General features: G+C 29.1%; 2 protein-coding genes and 1 pseudogene across 2 annotated transcripts; 2 read left to right on the top strand and 1 right to left on the bottom strand.

The window, feature by feature from the left end:
• Window positions 1–1,968: 1,968 nt before the first annotated feature.
• Window positions 1,969–4,232, top strand: LOC11412365 (cationic peroxidase 1). The gene is made up of 3 exons (XM_003615931.4): window positions 1,969–2,300; window positions 2,983–3,177; window positions 3,413–4,232. The coding sequence occupies exons 1-3, from the start codon at window positions 2,091–2,093 to the stop codon at window positions 3,977–3,979; spliced, it is 972 nt and encodes a 323-aa protein (XP_003615979.1). The 5' UTR covers window positions 1,969–2,090; the 3' UTR covers window positions 3,980–4,232.
• Window positions 4,233–9,726: 5,494 nt separating this feature from the next.
• On the top strand, window positions 9,727–11,796 carry LOC11406538 (cationic peroxidase 1). The gene is made up of 3 exons (XM_003615928.4): window positions 9,727–9,980; window positions 10,459–10,653; window positions 11,025–11,796. The coding sequence occupies exons 1-3, from the start codon at window positions 9,771–9,773 to the stop codon at window positions 11,589–11,591; spliced, it is 972 nt and encodes a 323-aa protein (XP_003615976.1). The 5' UTR covers window positions 9,727–9,770; the 3' UTR covers window positions 11,592–11,796.
• Window positions 11,797–14,390: 2,594 nt separating this feature from the next.
• On the bottom strand, window positions 14,391–15,365 carry LOC11406537 (cationic peroxidase 1-like; annotated as a pseudogene).
• Between the last annotated feature and the right edge of the window lie 2,339 nt (window positions 15,366–17,704).

Below are 17,704 nucleotides of genomic sequence, written 5' to 3'. Positions count from 1 at the left end.
ATCAGCTAAACTAACAAAGCTTATATAATTTTGTAAAATATCCAAGAAAAAAAGAGCTTGAAAAAACTAGTTTTCAAGAAAACTTGCAAACCCAACAAAATGTGTTTATCTCAGTTGGTAGGGACAATGCATAATATATAAAGGTATAGGGTTCAAACCCCAACCACCACAAAAAAAAAAAAAAGGACATCCAAATAATCTAATAATATTCAATTTTGTAAAGTTTTTAGTCTTTTTATATTAGTTTGCAGTTTTAATTTGAATTGTTTTAGATATGAACACCCTGGTAGCAAGGTTCATGTACGTTCTCTTGAGTATTTTAATTTTTAGGTATGTTTACAAAAAGAAGAAAGAAATCAAAAGAAGAAATAAAAACGAATAGATAAATACAAATGAGATACTAAACAAATAATTAATGTTGATGATGCTCATCGTCCAAATTTAAAGTGGTAACTAATGAAATTTATAATTTTCCTATAAGATAATGAAATGTTATAAAATTGCACGTGATTATTTAAAATTTAAAATAAATAAATAAATTAAAAAAAAAAACTCAGTTATTTGATAGATAATAGATTTATAATATATAAGTATAATAGCAGATGGAATTTACTTTTATTTTGTATTTCTAACATATATAATATTCATTCTCACATATCATGCATGACTCTTAATTCGTAAAACTGGTAGGGAGCAATCATTTCAGACAATAAATTTACAGTTGCATATAGTTTTTAACTAATAAAACTATAACGATTGAGTAACATCATCACATCTGTTAAGGAGTCGGGTGCACATTCGCTTCACTACTTGTTTAACAAACAACTACTTGCAATTTTTATTTTTTTTGTGTGTACTACTACTACTTGCAAGTTTAGAAGTCCCTTTCATTTTTTCTTCAACTCAATATAAAATAAATAAATAAATGTATTTATGTATGTATTTATTTATGTATATATACGCTTTGTGTAGAAGTAATTTTTGTTTATGAAGGATCTTTTCATGTTACTGGATTACGCGTATTAGTCTAGTTCTTATATTAGTTACACCCTCATAGGCATATCTCTAAGGACACTTTGGGTCATCTAATTCTTTAGAACATTTAGTTAAAAAAAAAAAACTATACTATAGAGGTGAATGAGTCAAAGTAAAAAAATAATAATATTGACAAAGTGAATGAGTTAAAAAATATTGACAGAGGTGAAAGAAATTAATTAGCATTGGTTATATTAACGTGCCCTTGCAAAGATTAATATCAATGACAACCCAAAAATTTAAGAGGCTTAAAGCAAATATTTTAGTGAGGTCTTTTAAAATAAAATAAAAATTAAATTTGCTAAACCCAGGGTTTGAACCAAACATCAAGAGTATTTGAGGCCTCTTCTTGATGAATTAAAGCCAGGCAAACATCTATAATAATTTTGTCATATTATATATTTATAACTAAATTGAAGTTTTTTAGGTCTTTTTTTATCCAAAATTTTGAGGCCTAAAATCCTAGGATAGGTTGTTTAACCATTGAATCGGCCCTAATTAATATCTTTAGCCAGCTAGATCTTAAGGTATGTAACTCTTCTTATATATACAAAAAATAAATTTTTCATTTAATTCTTTTATGTCAAAAATAATTAATAAAATATCAAATTTTACCCTCATTATCCAGTTATACGAGGGTGCACCAACTTACCAAATATCATCATCATCATCATATATTAATATTCATTTCGGCCTTAAAAACTTTAAACAGGTATAATAAAAGCAACATGCATATCATTTCTATAACCAATGGTAAAGGTGGATAAATTAAAGGTTGTATACTTGCATTCTTAAGCAATTTTTATAGAATTTTTTAGGTCAATACCAAGCAGGCGAGCACATATAAGTAGTAGGTACATTATGACTTGAAATATTATATAAGTTGACAACTCTAACAAGTAAATAACTATAGCCCAGTTGCTATATTTTCATTCATCAAAAAATAAAAGTTGCTACATTTCCATTCTATATAAATCATCCCTCTATAGCTAGATACTCACAAAAACAAAATCTTTGCTCAAATTATAGTCTCATATACACAAGCATAGAGTAAAATGGATTCTCGTATCCAATTCGTGCTATTTGTGGTCACTTTTGCAACAATTTTGAGCCCTACCATTGCAAAACTGACTCCAAATTATTATGACAGAATTTGTCCCAAGGCATTGCCAATCATAAATTCAATTGTTAAGCAAGCAATTATTCGTGAGCCACGCATGGGAGCATCATTGCTACGTTTGCATTTCCATGACTGCTTTGTTAACGTAAGTTTGTTAATTTCATAAATTTATGATGCTATTTCTAGAATCATTAAGTAAAGTCAATATAATGTACATTCTCTAAATAAAAATGTTTGTAAATTATTGTTTATGTTAGTTTTGAGTGTTTAAACTTTATTTTTTGATATTTCTTAGTCCCCCAACCAAGCTACATGCATTTCTTTTACACATTATTATTCAAACAACGTATATGAAAAAATAAAAGTTAAATTGTTGAAGGAAAAATAAAATTAGTTTCTAAAGGAACATAAATTAATTCATTATTTTTGTAGTAGTATAACTATATATTTGAGCAAGGCAATATCTAATATGAATAGTGGATATTTTACTCTTCTATTGATGTTTTTATATCTAATAATCATGTCAAACAATTAGGTATCAATGGTGCAAGTTTGCAAGAAAAGTAGTTGGGTTCATGTTGTACTCATGCAAGAGACTTAAACTTTTTTGTATACTCTCTATAGAATTAGATGTAAAAATACAACAATAATTTTTTGAAGGAAAAATACAACAATAATTAAAAAGCGATAATTTTGTAACATGCTAAAATATAGATCCTTCTTTATTCAAAATTTATATTTCTATATTAATTTCAAACTTATTATGAGTTAAATTATAAGTGCATCATATTCATGTCACAAATACATATGAACAATTTCCATTATAGGGTTGTGATGGATCGGTTCTGCTAGATGATACCCCTACCTTCATTGGTGAGAAGACTGCATTTCCAAATATCAATTCAATTAGAGGTTTTGAGGTTGTTGATCAAATTAAAGAAGCAGTTACCAAAGCTTGCAAACGCGATGTCGTATCATGCGCCGATATTTTAGCTATAGCTGCTCGAGACTCTGTTGCCATTGTAAGTCTTTCAAATATTTTTCACTTCTAAACAAGGTTTTAATTTGTGTAACCACAGTTGTTTCAGAAAATATAAAAGATTTTGAGGTCTATATATAACCGCAATTTTGAATACATAGACTGCATTTAACCGGATCAAAACTGAAATTTCGAGTAGTATATTTTTTTTATTGGTGAATTTGGAGTAGTATATATAACCCTAGCAACTAAGAAATTTTGCTTTCATCATTTAACAGCTGGGTGGTAAGCAATATTGGTACCAAGTGTTACTAGGAAGAAGAGATTCAAGATTTGCAAGCAGGGATGCAGCAAATACAAATCTTCCTCCTCCATTTTTCAATTTCTCACAACTCATCACAAATTTCAAGTCTCATGGACTTAACCTTAAAGACTTAGTTGTTCTATCTGGTGGCCACACAATTGGATTTTCCAAATGCACTAACTTTAGAGACAGGATCTTCAATGACACCAACATAGACACCAATTTTGCTGCCAATTTGCAAAAGACATGCCCTAAAATCGGCGGCGACGATAATTTAGCACCATTTGATTCTACACCTAACAAAGTTGACACATCATATTATAAGGCTTTGTTGTATAAAAGGGGTCTTCTTCATTCTGATCAAGAGCTTTTTAAAGGTGATGGTTCTCAAAGTGATAGATTGGTTCAACTTTATAGTAAAAATTCTTATGCTTTTGCTTATGATTTTGGAGTTTCTATGATTAAGATGGGTAACTTGAAGCCTCTTACTGGTAAAAAGGGTGAGATCAGGTGCAATTGCAGAAAAGTTAACCAGATATGAATGAAGAAGGATAATGATTGATTAATTGTTTAATATAAAGTTGAGGGAATTTTTTTATATTTTCTATAAATTATCAAAATATGTTGATTGTTGAGAATAAGAATTCTAGGTTCAAAACAGAATCTTGAATTGTCAAGGAGTCTGTTAAATGTGAGATTTATTATTATGTTTCATTTCAAAAGTATTAAGTTTTATTTGTGTGACTATTTGGATTGTGATTATTGCTAAATGTTTATACGTATTAAAATTTGCATGCTTTTTGTCCCACTCAAATAAAAATTAATTAGTATTGCTTGCTTCCAAGTTTTAGATTTACTATAATATGTATTTTTTTTTTTTAGAGATACATGTAATATGTATAAATATTTTGTAACGAGCAAAAAAAATACACTCTAATTATCTCATAATAGAGAAAAGACACTCTTTATGTGAGTGTAAATTCCTATAAAGAAAAGAGATGTGAAAACTACCCTCAGTATACGGATAATTGCACTCACAATATTCTCTCGGTTTTATTTAAACAACACTAACAACCTCCTCTAGTTTTAAAAAAACAACAACCTCCCTTACATTTTCACTTTTAATTTAGATGATTAATCCATAATCATTAGTGAAGTTAGTTTAAATAATTAGCTTTACTTTAAAAGTTTGTTAGTTATTTACTAAATGACTTGCACTACAAGTTATGTGTATATAAATAGTTGTTAATCATCTATTTTCATTAATCAATGAAATAACAAACTCTTAATACTTTGTTCTCTCCATCACCACTTTCTCCTTCTCTATTCTTCTCTCTCTAAATTCAACCATTATTTTGATTACTTAATTTGCAAGAAACAATTGTTGCACTAATATTCACGACGTTAGTTAGCAAGTATAGCCTTTCACCTGAACCTCCCTTTCCTATCAATACGCTTCTTTACGCCATAACCTTCTCAACCATTCCGTTCACACAAGGATCTCAAAGCATTAATGCTCCTTCTGCAATGATCTTATTTAAGAAAAGCTTCCAAGCATCTTATTCAGGTTACGGAAAATCAAGATGCTCACTTATGTATTTGATTTGGTTTGCACCTGTGTGGGAATTATGGAAAGAAAGGAATGACAGGATTTTTCGTGGTCAAGAACGTTGTCATTTTCAAATGTTGGAGGCTATTAAACTTCTCTCTTTTTGGTGGTTTAAGGCTAAATTTACTGTATTTCCTTATTGTTTTCATGATTGGTGCCAGGCCCCGTTCCTTTGTGCGGGCATTGGTTGATTTTTGATTGCTTTGTTTGAACTTGTTTGTAACTTTTGGGCGGTCTTCAATGGTACACCTTATGCCGTGAAGATTGGTTGTCGTTTATATTATATTTCATTTTGATTTCTTCATAAGAAAAAAAAAAGGAAGCACTTTCTTCATTTATACAAATTAGAGGCCAACAATTTCTTTATGGGTCTTGTTAACATGTGTTATTGGGAAGCTCTTTAAAGATTTCACATTAAAGAATTATTTATTAAAAAAATCAAATACTTCAATTTTCAATGTATTAAATACATAAACTTTCTTAACAAATTACTCCCTCTGTTTTTAAATATAAGCAAAATTGGCTTTTTAGGTTCATTCATTTAATGATATATGTAGTCCATATTATGAACAACATACATCATTAAATGAATGAACCTAAAAAATGAATTTTGCTTATATTTAGAAATGGATGGAGTACTATTTAAAGTTCTTACAAAGTGCGCTAGAGGCACTCATTAGAACTTCCCTTTCTGTTTTAACATCATTCCTTTGTTTATGGAAAATCAAACTTTTACACCGGCAATAATAAGAATTTTATAGTTGTACATTCTCCTATAATGAGGGAGGAAACGATGATGTGTGTACTGTTAAGGGGCGAAAGTAGATGACTTCATGGTTGATTTGCATTCTAGAATATTGATGAGTCAATAATTAGTGTTTTTAATATAATATTTGAGTCTGTTTTATTTATATTTGAGTTTATTTTATTTAAGTTTATTTCCTTTTTAAAATTATTTTACTTCAATTGCAAGTTATTTAATTTCAGGAATAAATATTCTAAAGATTGAGTTTTGGAGCAAAAGAAAGGGATTTGGAGCTGATTCGGGATGAAAATACGAAGATTCGGTGCAAAAATATAACATCCCCCAAGTCAGAGACTTGGAACGACCCGTGCCAACAGCCACATGGTCGTGCCAGCCTTCAGGATCACTTTTGCTGCTTTTTACTTCCTGGGCAAGCTACCTATTAGTTTACTTCTGACCTACAAGCCTGTGGTTTCTTGTGAAACATTCTAGTTTTATATTTCTTAGGGCTTAAGTCATTGTAAACTATAAATAGAGTAGTTAGCTAGCACAACAATTCATCTTTTGTTCTTGGAATTCAATAGTGACAATTGTCTTTCTTAATAAAAAGTTCTTTCTTTATTTTCTTGTTATTTACTTTATGTTCTTCTTCTTCTTCTCTTCTATGTCTACGATGAACATGAGTGAGTAGACTCTTCTTGTCTTGGGATTGTTGAATAAGTCTAATGACATAATCCTAATCAAACCAAGCCATAAACCCTAATTTTATATAAATCTACTTTCTAATCTAATTTCACCGTTTTGATGATGAATTAACAAATGCCAAACTCATAATGCGACAACGGAGGGTTCGTATTTGTTAATTCATCATGCGACAGTGGAGTTTTGATATTGGAACAAGTGAAATTAGACAAGGGTTGCGAAACATGAGAATAGTCAAGCAAACCTTGAGACATATAAAGTTTCGTTCTTCAAGGATTCTAATAGCAACCAACCATGAGAATAGACGTGGTTGCTAGAGGAACACACTCAGTGACTTCGAAAGAAGCTTTGATACGCTTAAGAGAAACTTGTCTTTAGAAAGTAGTTCGAATATAAAGTTTAGGTTTAGGGTTTGTTTGTGAAGATTTGTTATTATGATGAACCAATAATCTCAATGCGCTTTTTATTATTATTCTTTTAAACCGTTAAAAATTCAATCTTTACAACTGAACTTTCTTCTAATCATCTTCTAAAAGTTAATTAAGTTGAACAACTCCTTGTTGAAACGATACTCTCTTTTTACTACTTCGGTAGAACCGTACACTTGCAGTTTTACTCATCAAATATCTTTCTACTCTTCCATATGATTTTGATAATTAGCTCTATTTCAGCACTTTGGTATATGTAAAACATGCTTATTAATATTTTGATGTGTATTGAATGAATTAGGTTTTGGTTTGTGCACGGGTCTAATCAACATATATGTGAGATAAGACTTACACAAGAATATATGTCTTCATTGGTTAAAATACAACAAGTAGCTATCTTCCGAATGAGACATTTAAGGCTCTCAGGGTTAGGTCATCTCCACATTTATATTTCGATCTTACTGCCTGCACTGACAAATCTTGATTTCACTTACAAGTTAGAAACTAGTTAGAAACTAAAATAACCTAAGCAAATAAACATGGTTAATATTTAGTCACATGAATCCTTCATGTGCTATGGTATTTCTCAGTGTATTTTAGTGATAATATTATATAAGAATGTATGAAATGCATACATATAAGGTGTTTGGATCCTCTCGAGATGTTACAACAGTTTGCGGTTGTATATATTGTTAACCAATACTAGATGGAATTGAATAACATCATTGCATAGATGCATTCAAATTCAAACTGATCAAAAATAAAATCGAAAATGGATAAAAACAAAAAACACAAACACAAACAATGGATGCATTTCAACGTTGTTTTCTGAAAACTGTTAGAATTTTATTAGATTTTGGATCATTTTTTTTTAGGTTTAATTACCTTTTTGGTCTCCTAACTATTTAATTGGTAACGGTTTAGTCCTCTAACTAAAAAATGATTTATTTTGGTCCTCTAACTTTATCACTGTTACCATATTTTGTCATTTCTGTTAAATTAAATCAAATTCTGTTAAGTGTGTGCATAGATGGCAATCTTGCAACACCTCCTACTATTACATAACTCTTCCTTTAGGAAAGAAACTTCATGCTTCAACTTTTCATTTTTCTTCTTTTGCCTTGCAATCTTCATATCAAGTTCATCAACATCATCACATTTATCATCATCATCAACAACAAATTGAAAATAGTTACAACCACTATCATTTCGGTTCCTCCAATTCCTACAACCCCAAAACTTCTTCCCACAGTTAGGGTTTGTAATTTCAGTAACAGTCTTCAGAACTACAAACTCACCACACTGACATTTTCGAATTTGTCTCCTAAACCCAGAACTTACAGATCCGGACATGGCCCTTCCACCTTCGTTGTTGTTTCTTCTGTTAAATCGAGATCCTGCACTGGACATGGTCAAGTGACGAAAATGAACAAGAAGAAATTCGAATTAAAGGAAGATGAAGATGAAGAAGGATTTTGAATTGGAGGAAGGTGAAGATGGAACCCTAATTTTTGGGGGAAAAAAGTAACAATAAGAACAAACCACCAAAAAGGCAATTAAGCCTTTTTTTTAAAACTAAATCAAACCGCATAAGTAAATTTTAATACTTATTTATGTTTTATTAGTAGAATATATTGCACTAATCTATTGTTTGTTGGTTTAAAATTTTAAAAAAAATACTTATTAATTTAATTTAAACTATATTTTATAATTTCATATGTTTCAAACATAATCGATCTTTTTCATTCCGTAAAATTAATTTTTAATATATTTTAATTTATATTTTCTATCAAATCTATTATTTTATCGTGTTTGTGTAATATTAATAAAAAAACTTACAATTGCTACAATTGCGTTTTTTATATATAAATAAAACCGCATTTAATTGGATCGGATCATATCAGTTTTTCAATAGTGTCGTCCAAACCAATTGTCATGTTTGATTTTTATTTTGAATTTGATTATTTTTTTAATTCAAAAGTGATTCAAACAGCATCCTAAACACCCCTACACACAAGTTTAGATGTCCCTTTCATTCTTCTTTTTTGAGATGTCACTTTCATTCTTTTTCAAATCAATATATCATAAAAGAATAATACATAACCTTTGTGAAGTTTTTTCTTATCTAAATTAAAATTATGCGTGTTAATGCCTGAATTTTGTTTTTGACAAGCATGTTAATGCCTGATAGATGGTCTAGAAGTAGTTTAATTCTTTTTATTTTTGTTGAAGAATTTATTTGTATCAAGGTTCTTTTCATATGTTCTTGTAAAAATAGAGGTGTTTTCCACGCTACTAGATTTGATTACATCTTCAGAATATTCAAGTCGTAATCTACACCTATATATTAGTATAAAAAGAATATTATATTTTGTGTAGTTTTTTCTTACAATTTTATCATTCATTCATAAATTTAAATTATTATATTCACCATCTTAACATTCTTTTTATAATCAAATAATTAAAAAAATTCTCTCTCATGAGGTTTTTGCTATCGTCAAAATTAAAGGTTGCAAGATAATTAAAATTTTATAAAAACAGCATGTATCATTGATGTATATCAATTTCTGAAAGGTTGCAATAATGTTTGAGCAATTCTTATAGAAGTTTTTGGGTCAACGGTATCATGACTTGAAATATCATATAGGTTGATAACTCTTTTTTTAAAATATAGGTTGATAACTCTAACAAGTAGTAAATAACTATGGCCTAGTTGCTATATTTTCATTCATAAAAAAATAAAAGTTGATCAATTTTGATTCTATATATAAACCACCCCTCTATAGCTAGATACTCACAAAAACAAAATCTTAGCTCAAATCAAAGTCTCATACAAGCATATAGTAAAATGAATTCTCGTATCCAAATTGTGTTTTTTGTGGTCACTTTTGCAACAATTTTGAGTCCTACCATTGCAAAACTGTCTTCTAATTATTATGACGAAATTTGCCCACAGGCATTGCCAATCATAAAGTCGGTTGTTAAGCAAGCAATTATTCGTGAGCCACGCATGGGAGCATCGTTGCTACGTTTGCATTTCCATGACTGCTTTGTTAACGTGAGTTAATTGCATAAATTCGCGATACATTTTCTAGTATCATTAAATAGAATCCATGTACATTTTTTATAGCTAAAAATGTTAGTAAGTTGATGTTTATGTTAATTTTCGGTGTTTGAACTTTGTCCTTCACATTTCTTAGTTCATCAACCAAATTACACGCGTGACACAGACAGATTCATTGTTCTCTTGTTTTTGTGCATCACAATTTTGACAACGCATATTATTGAAAAGAAAGTTGAATTGTCGCCGGAAAAATAAATTAGGTTTCTGATTTTTGCACTTCTAGCCCTTACAAGTGGATTTCATGTAGTACTCATGCTAAATATTGTTCCTTTTTATTCAAAATTTGTATTTCTATATTAATTTCAAACTTATTTTGAGTTCAATTATAGTTGAATCATATTCATGTCACATTTACATATGAATAATTTCCATTATAGTATAACTAATACCTGAACTATATGAAACTACATAGGGTTGTGATGGATCAATTCTACTAGATGACACCCCTACCTTCATTGGTGAGAAGACTGCAATTCCAAATATCAATTCACTTAGAGGTTTTGAGGTTGTTGATCAAATTAAAGCCGCAGTTGACAAAGCTTGTAAACGTCCGATCATATCATGTGCAGATATCTTAGCTATAGCAGCTCGAGATTCTGTTGCCATAGTAAGTATTTCCAATATGTTGCAACTATAATTTTGACCGCACTTTATCACAATATAAAAGTTTACACCCTAATCGCAACAACTAAACCGGCATTTAAAATCATGCTTGTAGTTCTTAATAATTAGGTTTATAGTTATTGTCATCCTTATGTCGCAATTCTTGATATTGCAAAAACTTCGAGAGAAGTGTAGTTATGGTTGCAAGACTATAATTCCTTAAATTGTATAGAAGAAATCTAATGACCAACTGAAATTAGTCTTTTGTTTTGCTCGTTATAAAATTTATCGACAAAATTAGAGATATATTTCTAATTTTAAAGACTTAGTTGTTCTATAACACTGACAACTAACAAATTTTGCATCAATTAACAGTTGGGCGGTCACAAATATTGGTACCAAGTGTTACTGGGCAGAAGAGATTCAAGATTTGCAAGCAGAGATGCAGCAAATATAAATCTTCCACCGGCATTTTTTAACTTCTCACAACTCATCGCAAATTTTCAGTCTCAAGGACTAAACCTTAAAGACTTAGTTGTTCTATCTGGTGGTCACACAATTGGATTTTCAAGATGTACTAACTTTAGAAGCAGGATCTTCAATGACACCAACATAAACACCAATTTTGCAGCCAATTTGCAAAAGACATGCCCTAGAATTGGCGGCGATGACAATTTAGCACCATTTGATTCTACTCCTTCAAGAGTTGACACAAAATACTATAAGGCTTTGTTGCATAAAAAGGGTCTCCTTCATTCTGATCAAGAGCTTTTCAAAGGTGATGGTTCTCAAAGTGATAGATTGGTGCAACTTTATAGTAAACATTCTCATGCTTTTGCTTATGATTTTGGAGTTTCTATGATTAAGATGGGTAACATAAAGCCACTTACTGGGAAAAATGGTGAGATCAGGTGCAATTGCAGGAAAGTTAACCAAATATGAATGAAGAAGGATAAAGATTGATTTATTGTTTAATATAAAGTTGTGGTAATGTTTTATATTTTCGATAACTTATCAAAATATGTTGAATGTTGAGAATAAGAATACTAGATTCAAAACAGGACCTTGAATAGTCAAGGAGTTAAAGTGAGATTTTATATATTTATTTTTTTTATCAATATTATTATGTTTTATTTTTTAGTAACAATATTATTATGTTTTAATAAATTTTATTTGTGTGACTTTGGCTTGTGATTAAAATTTGTATATGCTTTTGTCTCATGCAAATCAAAATTAGTATTGCTTGCTTCCAAGTTTTATTTACATGTAATATGTATGGAAATTTTGTAATAAGCAAAATATTCTTTAAAAGGTTAGTCTTTTTACATACATAAGTGGGTGTATGTTAGCAACTCTTATAAGCATTTGTTATAATATACCCATTTATTTCTTTCAATTTGTGTTTTAGCAAGTTACTATTATAACTAAAAACTAGTTAAATGTACCTTAAGATGTAGTTTGCTAAAACACTCCCACATAAAAACTAGTGGTTGTGTTCTAGCAAATCTCATATATATATATATATATATATATATATATATATATATGGGATTTGCTAGGATACATCCACTAGTTTTTATTAAGATGCGTTTAAGCAAAGATATAACTAAAAAGTTGTTAAATACACATTAAGGTGAATGTTGCTAAAACACACCTTCTAAAAAATAAGTAGGTGTATGTTAGCAACTCCTATAGGCATTTGCTAGAATACACCCATTTATTTTTTAGAAGGTGTGTTTTAGCAAGTTATAACTAAAAAGTAGTTAAATATTACTATTTATATTTTGTTTATATTACTGTTAATCATTTATTATAAAATTCTATCAATCTCTCTTCTCTCACCTTGTAATAAATAACCAATGGTAGTATTATATTTTTAAGGAAAATAGCCAATGATATTATTCCCAAATTAATAATTAATGTTTGTATTGAACTTTGAAAAAAACGGTTAAACAAGAACAAAATTATATTCCTTAAAATATGACGCTTAAAAAGGAATAGAGCGAAGAAAGAATACATAAAAATATTCTCATCTTTATACAAACGTGACGCTTAAAAAGAAATGGAGGGAGTAAGAAAGAATACATAAAGTACTTTTATCCTTATACAAATGAAAGAATATAGGAAGTTTATTATGAGCATGGAAAAGAAAGGCTATATAGTTTTCATCAAGGTGTACTAAAGCTTAATTGTTTTAATCTTGTAAGTATAACTCATATGGTAATTCAAAGGATGGGTCATATGTTGGGTGCAGGTTCGAATCTTCAATTCTCCATACTAATGAAGGCGTTTGGATATATATATGACTTAAGTGTTTATACTTATCAAATAAGATTTTTATGTATCAATTGTTTCTACAATCAAAGAACAAATGACACGTCTCATGAGTTTTTCCAATCTTGCTTGCAATCTTAAATTGATCCACCAATGTATGATCCTTTATGCGTTCTTACTTGTATTGAGGGTGTGGAAAGTTGTAAGATTAGTCACATTTGTGATATAAATTGTGATTGTAACATTGTGTAGGAGGTGTATTTGGGTGTATGTGTGCCAGGTAATGTGTAAAATTAGCACATATCAATATCTCAAACTGCATAAGTTAAAAGTTGAAACTAAATTATATAACAGAAGGCATCTTTTTTTTACCTTTAGGGACCAAAATAATATTTACAAATATAAATGTACTCCTTAAGGATTATGCATGAGTGACATAATAAGATTTTAGATAGTATTGTAAATAGAAGCACTGATCTGAGGGTAATGCACTACAACAGAAATGATAGTTGCTTTGAGTTAGTTCATATGCAATCAAATAAATCACTAAGCACGATAAAAATGCCAAAAATATAGTCAAACTCAAAATGAGTTCGGGTATGCTACATTTAAAATTAAGCTTTATTTACTCTATTTAAAGTTCGAATGCAAGACAAGTGGCAAAAAAATATCTAATGATTGAGATTTTAAATTAAAAAACATATTTTGCTCATTCAAAATATAGTTCATACATGATTTTAATTTACACATATTTTGCTCAAACATTTGCTATCACTATACACAATACAATGAGGATAAGATTTGAATCATTATAAACTAAATCACTAATTCCAAAAAAATCACCTTCACTCTGATCATCAATTACTTTGAATTATATTATATTTTATTTATTTTAAAGATTTAGAGTCTGATGTATAATCATTTATTTTGAATTATTTTCATTTACTGATCAACATTGAATATGTAAGAAAACAATGGTAAGTAAGAAAATTGAACAAATAATTCTCGAAAATAATCAACCATGATTTAAATTTTCAAACTTAGAAATCAAAGAAAAATTAATAAACCCGTAATCACATCGCCATTACCTTGGGCTTGCAAACCAAAGAGACTTGTAACTCCTAATTTAAATGAGAACAAGTTGATCTATGATTCATTTGATGAAAAGTAGTTCAGGAGACTACAAAAATTTTCATCTCATTTTTTCTTCTTATAAAAACTTACACAAATCAATACTTTTATAAATTATAAATATCACCTTTCTAAAAAATTAGTCACACAGATAAAATTTAAGACTCTTGAAATGAAAACAATAAATTAAATATCACGTTTAACAGACTCCTTAACAATTCATGGTTCTGTTTTGAACCTAGAATTCTTATTCTCAACAATCAAAATAATTGAATAATTTATAGAGAATTTAAAAATTGCCACAACTTTATTATTAAACAATTAATCAATCTTTATCCTTCTTCATTTATATCTTGTTAACTTTTCTGCAATTGCACCTTATCTCACCCTTTTTACCGGTAAGAGGCTTCAAATTACCCATCTTAATCATAGAAACTCCAAAATCATAAGCAAAAGCATAAGAATTTTTACTATATAGTTGCACCAACCTATCACTTTGAGAACCATCACCTTTAAAAAGCTCTTAATCAGAATGAAGGAGACCCCTTTTATACAACAAAGCCTTATAAAATGATGTGTCAACTTTGTTAGGAGTAGAATCAAATGGCGCTAAATTATTGTCGCCGCCGATTTGAGGACATGTCTTTTGCAAATTGGCTGCAAATTTTTTGTCTATGTTGGTGTCATTGTAGATTCTGTTTCTAAAGTTAGTGCATTTGGAAAATCCAATTGTGTGTCCACCAGATAGAACAACTAAGTCCTTAAGGTTTAGTCCATGTGACTTGAAATTTTTGATGAGTTGTGAGAAGTTAAAGAATGGAGGAGGAAGATTTGTATTTGCTGCATCTCTGCTTGCAAATCTTGAATCTCTTCTTCCTAGTAACACTTGGTACCAATATTGCTTACCACCCAGCTGTTAAATGATGAAAGCAAAATTTCTTAGTTGCTAGTGTTACATACACTATTCGAAATTCGCCAAAAAAATATACTACTTGAAAATGCAGTTACACTACTCGAAAAAATATACTATTTGATCGCGGTTAAATGCAGTCGATGTATTCAAAATTGCGGTTATAGACCTCAAAATCTTTTATATTGCTGCAAGTCTGCAACAATATATTGTGGTTATGCAATTTAAAACCTTGTTTAGAAGTGCAAAATATTGGAAAGACTTACTATGGCAACGGAATCTCGAGCTGCTATAGCTAAAATATCTGCACATGATACTACATCACGTTTGCAAGCTTTGGTAACTGCAGCTTTGATTTGATCAACGACCTCAAAACTTCTAATTGAATTGATATTTGGAATTAATATTTGGAATCACCTATATATACCATTGGTTATAGAAATGATATGTATGATCGATGGTGCATGTTGCTTTTATTATATAGAAGTAATAAAATTATTCAAATTTTGATACTTTTTCCTTTATAAATTTCCATAAATTTTAAATTCTTCTTGGGTAGCTACACAAGTAAGCATTTTATAGGGTGCATTTGTTATAATTTTGATTGTGATTTTTTTTTATTGGTTACATGTGAAAATTTTATTTTAAAAATAAAATAAAATCACACTTTGGAGTTTTCATTTTTTTTTCTTTTTATAAATTAAAGAAAATGAAAAACCAAAAAATAATCAAAATGCTTCTAATGATAAGTTGTTTTGATTAGTTTATCTCAAAATCATTTTCAACAACAGATTATATATCCTTTCAAAAAAAAAATGGAATTTTATAAAAAAAATGATTTTCTTTTGACACATTATATTATATTTTTAGAAAATAAAAACTAATATCTAAGGTATTGAAATCAAGATCATCTTTTTATATTCCACAACAATCTGACCTTGTATTCTTCCTGCACAATTAAACACTTTATAATTATTACGACTTAAATATTGTAAAGATGTAGATGACCCAGAACCTCCTTAGATGTATGTTTATGATCTTCCTTCAAAAAAAAAAAAATATGAGCGATGTTATTTGAACAATCATTTTTTGTGACAACTTATTGGACAATCAAATTATACAAAGAAATTTAGGTTGTAGCACAAAAATCAAAGCAATAGATAGAGAAAGTGAAAAGATAATAGAAGTATAAGAGAAAAAGTTGTCACAAAAGTTGTAAAAAAATAGTTGTACAAATATCATTTCTCAAAAAATAAATGGACTAGTATACCCTTAAAAATAAATGGACTAGTTTATGATCTGTAATTAATATAAGAACTGGACTAGTATACGCGTAATCCAGTAGCATGAAAAGAACCTTGACAGAACCCTTCAAAAAAAAAACCTTGAGTTGAAAAAGAAAATTAGTTGTTAAACACATTATTTTAATAACACCAAAAGAGTACAACATTATTCATAACCATATTATTCAAAATCACATAAAATATAGGATCAAAACCATACTTAACCTTAATGTTTAAGGTTTGTGTACGATTATATAATCCCTCCGTCTCACAATATTATTCGTTTAAGATTTATGCGTCATTATTAAGGAAATGATTAATTGTGTTGATTATTAGTTGTTTTACAAAATTGTCCTTAATAAATAGTATGGAAAATATAAATTAAAGAATCGAAAGAATAGAGAGTAATAAATAATTAAGGATATAACAGGAAAAGTAACATTAATACTTCATATCGTAAAACAACATATAATTTAGGATAGATATTTTTCCTAAATTAAAGTTCATGATTTTTTTCTAATAAAATTAAAGTCAAGTTCAAGTAACTTCAATAAAAGGCAATGGTTACCGTTAAAATCTGAAACACATAATATATATGCAAAATCAAACCATGGAAAAGAAAAACGATTCATTTTCCTTTCACTTTCTAGCAATGAAAAAATACAAGGTGTTTATAACTTTGATGGTTGTTTTCATGCTTGGCTACATGTCACTGACTATACATGCAATCAACTAGTTAATCTCAATTCTTGTTTACGATAGGTTTGCCTCTATTATTGGTCATCCTTCTTTCTTTTTTAACATCCAGTTTAGAATTAATCAAGGAGAAAGGTAGTGACTTGAATGATGAATCTAGCTTGAAGTTGGAAATTGTTGAACTTCTTGCAACTTTGGACTCTATTCATGTAAGTTTCTTTGTAGAATTAAAAAAAAAAATTTGTTTTATTGCTTTTCAATTTGAAATCGGTGCAGTGCATTGTAGGGTAGGGTTTAATATTTACAGTGTTTTTTAATAGTTATAGTCGCATTCAAGTATGTTACCATTATGAAACTCGTTGCTAGTCTTAAAATCCAATAACAAACCCAAAAGTTAATTGTTGGCATGCTTCTTTGTCATCTTGGAAGAATGTTTACCGTATACACAATGCATAATATATGAAAGGTACGAGGTTCAAATCCCAGCCACCTAAAAAAAAGGAGATTCAAATAATCTAATAATATTCGATTTTGTGAAGTTTTTAGTATTTTTATATTAGTTTTCAATTTTAATTTGAATTGTTTTAGTTATGAACACCCCTAGTAGCAAGGTTCATGTACGTTCTCTTGAGTATTTTAATTTTTAGGTATGTTGGCAAAAAGAAGAAAGAAATCAAAAGAAGAAATAAACGAATAGATAAATACAAATTAGATACCAAACAAATAATTAATGTTGATGATGTTCATCGTCCAAATTCAAA

This window comes from Medicago truncatula, chromosome 5, assembly GCF_003473485.1.
Source record: "Medicago truncatula cultivar Jemalong A17 chromosome 5, MtrunA17r5.0-ANR, whole genome shotgun sequence".
Classification (NCBI taxonomy): Eukaryota; Viridiplantae; Streptophyta; class Magnoliopsida; order Fabales; family Fabaceae; genus Medicago; species Medicago truncatula.
The sequence above is the reverse complement of the archived record's forward strand: the minus strand, read 5'-3'. Positions and strand labels throughout refer to the sequence as shown.

What these genes read in the sequence shown, in the direction of transcription:
- LOC11412365 (XM_003615931.4), top strand. Translation starts at nt 2,091, where the DNA reads ATGGATTCTCGTATCCAATTCGTGCTATTTGTGGTCACTTTTGCAACA. An exon ending in TCCATGACTGCTTTGTTAAC is followed by an intron (nt 2,301 to 2,982) that starts GTAAGTTTGTTA and finishes TTTCCATTATAG; the next exon opens with GGTTGTGATGGATCGGTTCT. An exon ending in CTCGAGACTCTGTTGCCATT is followed by an intron (nt 3,178 to 3,412) that starts GTAAGTCTTTCA and finishes ATCATTTAACAG; the next exon opens with CTGGGTGGTAAGCAATATTG.
- LOC11406538 (XM_003615928.4), top strand. Translation starts at nt 9,771, where the DNA reads ATGAATTCTCGTATCCAAATTGTGTTTTTTGTGGTCACTTTTGCAACA. An exon ending in TCCATGACTGCTTTGTTAAC is followed by an intron (nt 9,981 to 10,458) that starts GTGAGTTAATTG and finishes GAAACTACATAG; the next exon opens with GGTTGTGATGGATCAATTCT. An exon ending in CTCGAGATTCTGTTGCCATA is followed by an intron (nt 10,654 to 11,024) that starts GTAAGTATTTCC and finishes ATCAATTAACAG; the next exon opens with TTGGGCGGTCACAAATATTG.